General features: G+C 36.9%; 2 protein-coding genes across 2 annotated transcripts in view; one reads left to right on the top strand and one right to left on the bottom strand.

The window, feature by feature from the left end:
• The window catches only part of LOC107570105 (SPARC-related modular calcium-binding protein 1-like), a 6311-nt gene extending 2228 nt beyond the window's left edge, over nt 1–4083 (top strand). The window contains exons 2-10 of the mRNA XM_016256302.1: nt 1524–1695; nt 1785–1900; nt 2880–2979; nt 3216–3266; nt 3342–3404; nt 3500–3580; nt 3655–3835; nt 3912–3944; nt 4071–4083. Coding sequence (XP_016111788.1) covers nt 1524–1695; nt 1785–1900; nt 2880–2979; nt 3216–3266; nt 3342–3404; nt 3500–3580; nt 3655–3835; nt 3912–3944; nt 4071–4083 — 810 coding nt within the window. The remainder of the gene's footprint in view (nt 1–1523; nt 1696–1784; nt 1901–2879; nt 2980–3215; nt 3267–3341; nt 3405–3499; nt 3581–3654; nt 3836–3911; nt 3945–4070) is intronic.
• A 2414-nt stretch (nt 4084–6497) lies between these two features.
• The window catches only part of LOC107570109 (C-C motif chemokine 27-like), a 2523-nt gene continuing 1701 nt past the window's right edge, over nt 6498–7319 (bottom strand). The window contains exons 2-3 of the mRNA XM_016256307.1: nt 6782–6902; nt 6498–6705 (exon numbers count right to left, since the gene is read on the bottom strand). Coding sequence (XP_016111793.1) covers nt 6576–6705; nt 6782–6902 — 251 coding nt within the window. The 3' untranslated portion in view covers nt 6498–6575. The remainder of the gene's footprint in view (nt 6706–6781; nt 6903–7319) is intronic.

The following is a 7319-nucleotide window of genomic DNA, read 5'->3' as shown; positions in this document are numbered from 1 at the left end:
TCCTCATAAGGTTCTCTCGGTTGGTTGGGCATCTTTTTCTTCCTCACTTTTTCCTTCCACTCAACTTTCTGTTAATATGCTTGGATACAGCACTCTGTGAACAGCCAGCTTCTTTGGCAATGAATTTTTGTGGCTTACCCTCCTTGTGAAGGGTGTCAATGATTGTCTTCTGGACAACTGTCAGATCAGCAGTCTTCCCCATGATTGTGTAGGCTAGTGAACCAAACTGAGAGACCGTTTTGAAGGCTCAGATTTGATTAGCTGATTGGCATGTCACCATATTCTAATTGGTTGAGATAGTAAATTGGTGGGTTTTTGTTAAATGTGAGCCAAAATCATCACAATTAAAAGAACCAAAGACTTAAACTACTTCAGTCTGTGTGCATTGAATTTATTTAATACACAAGTTTCACAATTTGAGTTGAATTACTGAAATAAATGAACTTTTCCACGACATTCTAATTTATTGAGATGCACCTGTATGTATAGATTTGTTAAAAATTGGTCTTTCCAACAGCTGTATAACTTATAAACATGCAGTGCATCCTGACATACACAGAAAAAAACTAATAAATAGGGCAAATAATAGATATTAATGTGCATGATTAATGACAAAAATGAGAAGAAACATTGATTAAATTCTAAATCTGATGGGTCATGTAGGGACTTGCCCTTTACAGCATGTTATGGAAAATGTGGATATTTTTCTGAGAAAGGAATGTTTGGTTTCTCAGCAATGATTGTGTGTTGCATGTAGAATGTACGCATGTACACGCTCATCAGAGATGGAGATGTTTCCACAAACTTCTGAACATGTGCAAGTCATTTTGCAAGCTCTCTCTCTCGGGCCTCATTAAAGGACACACTGCTCTATTCTTTTCAAGGATTCAGTAAACACTGCCACATATGTTTGGGATATTTATGGGTAATGGAACTTCCTCTAATATAATTCTAAACCGTTTGCCTTTTTTTTCCACACTATGTCTCTGATGGACATCAGAACATGTTTATGTACAATAGAAAATATATAGAACTCTTTAATACTTTTTAGAATCTGGCATAGAAAGATTTTTACTGTTGTAACTTGGAAAATGTATGCTCTGATATATTCTTATTACAATATTGGCCAATTCATACTGAGAGCAAACTACCATCTGACCAAAATTGTAGTTTTTCATTTATAATTATAGTACACAAGGATGCCAAATTCAATTGCAGGAGAATATTTTTGAATATTTAATCTTGGGGCTATTTAATATATCAATATGTACTCTCTTTGCTTGCCTTCAATAGGATAATCTGTCCTTTGAGAGAGTGCATTAATATAAATCTTTCATTAGCGTGTCTAAACCATCTCGCATCACCTTCCCATCATGGAACCTCCAGCGTTTTTTCTCGACAGTAGCCTGCTGTTCTTCAGCCAGACACCATGTTTCTCTTTTTTTGAGAGTTTTTACACAGACTAGCCTTTCACATTCAGCCAGATGTAAAGAAACTGACCCCCTCCTGTCCTCTAATTCTAGTTGCTGGTGTTGGAAAAGCAGTGGCGTCAGGCGTGTGTGCTGGACTGTGCTAGAGAGCGCCATCAAGCTGTGTGTGGCAGCAACGGCCGAATGTATGAATCTCTGTGCTTTTTCCAGCGTGCGCAGTGCATCAACAGACGGCTGAGGACGGCTGCAGTGTCAACATGCACAGGTGAGGTTCATCACAGGGAACAAAGACTTCTCATTTGTTGTCAACGGAGGCTTTTTTTTAAAGTCTGAAGTGTTTGTGTTTGTCAGCAGATGCTTTGAGGTCTAAATGTCAGCTTGCTCGCTCTCAATCTCTGCGGGCCAGCACTCGTTCTGATTCCTCTGCTGTCTTTATCCCAGAATGCAAAGCCGATGGAACTTATACAGAGGTAATGTGATGCTGAAGTCCAACACCTGGCGAGGAACATGTGATTTCAAATATACTTATATTTTAGGATTTTTTTTATGAATTTAAAAGTTCAAAATAACCATAAATGTCTTTACAGTGACATTTGATCAGTTTATAGCATCCTTGCTTTAATTTGCTGTTTTTGTTTGTAAGAATTTTTTCATATATTTCTTAAATTATTCATATATATATATATATATATATATGCATTAATTAAAGTATTCATTTTAAAAAATAATTATATACATATAGAATTAATAAATTGACAAATTTTTCTTTGATTTAATACATTCAGGCTTTACGCTTTCGGTTCCTCTTTTAAGGAAAAAAATTAATTTGTAAAAACTGTGTTTTATTCAAAAGAAAAAATACTGACCTAAGACTTTTGAGTAGTAGTATGTATACGTACTTTAAAAAACGGGATAGTTCCGGTCCTTGATTCTGATTGGCTGAGCCACGTTCGAAGCTGTTGTAAATTACTCTACAAACACACACCTTTGTTTACTTCTGCGTGTTGCTCGGCAGACACTTTGTTGGAACCACAACCGTTTCTGAGGAACTACATTGTTTGGTGGAAGAATACTGTTTTTATTAATATCATTACACTTTATTTGCTCTGTTTTATTCTGTGAAACCTTACTATGTATTTGAAATAACCGTTTTATAAAAGCAATAATCCCCGTGAAGCTGTGGTTTACAGTGAATTTATAACCGCTAACAACGCCCCTTGGCTGTTATAAATTCACTGTAAACCACGGCTTCTTGGGGCTTATTGCTTTAGTATACATGTATAATATTCAAATTAATATCTTAATTAATACTTGATGGCATTATTTGATGACTGCAAATACAGACCTGAAATCTGTTTTCAATGTAAAAAAACAACAGTTTCCATCAACCGTGACTCAATGCTCCAATGAATACAAATGCATTGAACTCCTATGACCTTTGACCTGTAGGTGCAGTGTCACAATCAGACGGGTTACTGCTGGTGCTCCTCTCCTGATGGGATTCCTATGAGCGGAAGCTCTGTCTTACACCTGCAGCCCAACTGCACTGGTGAGTCCCGTTTGAGAGCACAATCAATTAGTGATACAATATAAACCGTGGGCCTTATTCAGGATTCTCTAAACCACTGGACTTTGAGTAATAAAATACAGTGAAAACATCTCTAGATCACTAAGAACCGCCTAGCACTGCGAGTTTTGCACGGGCAAGCGTCACTCACATTTTCTTAACAAAATTCAAAGCAGTTGAATAGTTTTATCACTCAATTATGTCAATCTGTGTTGAAGGTCAGATGTCAGATATGGCTCAGGAAACTGAACAGGAATTAGCACAAGCAAGTGAGAAGAACACACACACACATACACAATTAAATAAGTGTCCCAGTATCTGCCATGTTTCCCCTCTGGGTTTAGAGCGAGGGGTTCAGTGGCGCTCCACTCCAGACCCTGAGCAGCGCTCTGCTCTGACCACTGCAGGTGAGCATTCAGTGTCAATTACTTTATACTTCTACTTTATATTACTAGTCATATACAGTATATATGCCATTAATGAAAAATCATTTTAAATCCAGGAGTCACGGTGCCTCCATTTTGGGCAACAATCCTTCTGAACTCTGACCCGAATGGAAACCGTTCTGTCAGGCGACCCGCAGGTGAGAAGGAGAGACGATTGAGGCTTCATCTGAGTGTTTTGAAGACTGAATTTGTTTTGTGTTTTACTCTGCAGACTCTTTAAAGACCTGTGAACATGAGCGAATGTCTGTGCTCACTGAAGGCTCAGAAGAGCGTTTTGTCCCAGAATGCAGTGCAGATGGGAGGTACAGAGCCGTTCAGTGTTACAGCAGCACAGGATACTGCTGGTGCGTGAGAGTGGACTCAGGGCGGCCCGTCCCGGGCACTTCAGCCAAGTAAGGAGGTTGTGTGTCTGTGTGTGTATTAGTTAGTGAGTGTAGAAAACTCTACATGATTCTGAACTGTGTGCAGGAACCAGCTGCCTGGATTGTTCTTCCGCGGGATGTGTGCAGTTCTGTTTATTAACCGCTAGAGCACCAAAAGTTACATAGTGCTGCTTTAAAGGATATTTTATAGAGTTGTATATACCATTTCGAATTAGAATTTTATACAATGTTTGTATTAATACAGAGTTCTGGCATGAAACTCTAGATGGCGCAGTCCAATAGATCTAAATCAGTATGACATCATCATCATCACATGGCACAGCTTATTGGTTCTCTCCTGGATCGGTAGCCAATAAGCTCGCTGCTCAACATTTAAATACTTAGCTAGTGTTTGTGGTAATAGCTGGCCAATCACAGCACACCTCGCTTTTCAGACTGATGAGCTTTGTAAATATCGATGCGTTTCAGAAAGGCGGGGCATAGAGGAGAAACAATAATGTACAGTATGTGGAAAATAATGTGTTTTTTGAACCTTAAACCTCATAAACACATTTCATTACACCAAATAATGTTGATTTTAGCAACATCACATGACCCCTTTAAATATCTACTTTTTTATTTAAATTTGGAATTAACTAGAAAGTTTTAGGACCAAATACTAAGATATTCTGAAATTCGTCTGTCTTTTTAATTCATTTTTCAGCCCAAAAATATGCAATTCAAATTCAAAAGGTTGGGGTCAGTACTTTTTTTTTCTTTCTTTTTTTTTTGTTGAAATAAATGAATACTTTTGTTCAGCAAGGATGTGTTAAATCGATTAAAAAAAAGTAGTAAAGACTCGTATTGCTAGGACAAAAAATGCAATTTTGAATAAATTCTGTTCTTTTTTCAACTTTTTATTCATCAGAGAATCCTCAAAAAGTATCACAGGTTCCAAAGAAAATGTATAAAACGGATAGTTCCGGTCCTTGATTCTGATTGGCTGAGCCACGTTCGAAGCTGTTGTTTGGTGGAAGAATAATGTTTTTATTAATATCATTACACTTTACTTGCTCTGTTTTATTTTGTGAAACCTTACTATGTATATGAAATAACCGTTTTATAAAAGCAATAACCCCGTGAAGCCATGGTTTACAGTGAATTTATGACAGCTAACAACGCCCCTCAGCTGTTATAAATTCACTTTAAACCACAGCTTCTTGGGGCTTATTGCTTTAATTAAGCAGCACAAATGTTTCTAACATTGATAATAAATCGGCACATTAGAATGATTTCTGAAGAATCATGTGACACTTAAGACTGGAGTAATGATGCTGAAAATGCAGCATTGTATCACAGAAATATATTTTGAAGTATATTAAAATAAAAAATGTCTGTTTAAATTGTAATAATATTTCACAATATTACTGTTTTTATTTTGTAAATAAAAATAAATGCAGCCTTGGTGAGCAGAAGAGACTTGAAAAATCTTACTGATCCCAAACTTTCAAACGGCATATACTATATGCCAAAGTACAAGTGCCATGGTTTTTTATAAAAGCACAATAAAGGTGTTTGTCTTGAGTTCTGTGTTTCTTTAAACCTGACAAGCCTTAAGGAGGTCAAAACCACAGTAAATCCTTGAATATGAATGAAAGAATCATAATAATGTGGCTCAGACACCCTTGACAGGTGTAAAGATTTTTAAAGGGGTCATATGATGCTTTCCTTCTTTCTTTGCGTGCACATTTGGGCGGCATTATGCTAATATTTCCACATAGTGAGGTAGATATGTGGGGGCGTGTTAGAACGAGCCGTTTTAGGGGGGCGTGGCAGAGTCTTAACTTTGATAAAGAATATCTCTTTGGTTTTGAGACTTTAGTCTTTGCAACTTCAGGGATCTTATCTATGCACAATCAGCTTGTAACACTCCAAAGAGAAAGGAAAACTTGAAATCGCATCATATGACCCCTTTAAGCCACATTTACACATTACACTCATTTACTCCAGTGTGTGTTTGCTAAGCTCATTCTATATAATATGTCTGTGCATGTGTTTAAATGTTGGTGTGTGTTTGCTATTCCATATTCAGGGTTTTTTTGTATTGTACACTACTAACAGTTACCTGACTGAATGTGTTTCTCCTGATCTTAACGTTTGACCTGCTTTAGTTGGATAGTGAAGTAAAAGCAGCAGCACCAAAGCACATCCCTAGGTGGCAGTGCAACTCTAGTCCAGATCTGAATGATTCTGCGTTGAGAGACTGACTGTGTTTGACTTTTGACTATCAATTTGCTGCATGCATGATACAATTTTGAAAGTGGCTTTGCTTGACGAGACATTTGGTAGCAAGTAAGCAAGATATTGGTTGCTTTGCCATGTTTTGTCATAATCATAAAAACTTGTTTTTGAAACACCTAAAAACTGGACTGTTGAGGTTACAGACACTCCTTCTAAATGGGCTCCCTTTATCACCCATTTCACCGATTATTACTACTAAAAACCACTGAAAACAACTTATACTACACTACATATACAAACTAGAGAATATAGACAACAGAAAGATAAACAAAAGGTAATACGAACAATCACCAACATGCAGCCAAAACTGGAAAAAAAAAGGTTTTATTTCATTAAAAAGCAGAGCATACAAAGAATATATACTGTATGTTGTAGTAACCTGCATCATGTCTGGTACTATTAGCTGAAAAATAACTTTTAAAACATCCAAGGCAGCAAATATTGAAACTATATCTCTGCCATCAGGATTCTAAACAGATTTCACAATCACATTCATTAATTTCTTGTTTGCATTTAAGCCAGGTTGGGATTCGTGAATCTTCTTCAGTTTCTTCAACAGTCTGGGATGTGCACAGAACAGTTTGTTTCGGATATGTAATCTGAAGAGCAGTGAACACAGTAAATACAGGAGCACATGATTCATATGTCATTTGTGTTTGTATGTTAAACACTCACATCAATGCATCAGTGTGGCAGGCACCATAGTTGCTCTGTATCTCACATCTGGAAACTAATCGCAGAATGCGCCGTGGGATTTTCTCTAAAACGGTCACACAGCAACTGGGAGGGGGATATCCTGGAACAAAGTCGAGATTCACTATGTCTGTATTTGTGTCCATTAAATCCTCTTAGAACAAAACTTGAGCTCATGTCACATTTCATATTTCAACATTACATTTTGTAATTTGCAACAACACAAATTCATAAAGGGAGCAGAAAGAGTAAAAATTAAAGCAGCACAATCTAATCATCATTATCATTTTATTGCTAGCCTGAAGAGTAGGGGCAGATTTGGTGAATTAGGGGCCTATACATATGCACACATTTACCTAGATCAACCTTGAGGTTCCTTTTTTGTTGTGATGCTTGAGATACAGGTTTTCACAAAAACAAAATAAATTCTGAAATAATAAACCTCACAATTGAGCCTTTAAATATATATTTTTAAAAAGGGGTCATATGATGCTGCTAAAAAGAACATTATTTGGTGTAA

Source organism: Sinocyclocheilus grahami, unplaced genomic scaffold (assembly GCF_001515645.1).
Source record: "Sinocyclocheilus grahami isolate Dianchi unplaced genomic scaffold, SAMN03320097.WGS_v1.1 scaffold1416.1, whole genome shotgun sequence".
NCBI classification, from domain to species: domain Eukaryota; kingdom Metazoa; phylum Chordata; class Actinopteri; order Cypriniformes; family Cyprinidae; genus Sinocyclocheilus; species Sinocyclocheilus grahami.
Note: the sequence above shows the minus strand (reverse complement) of the source record. Positions and strands in the feature narration are given on the sequence as shown.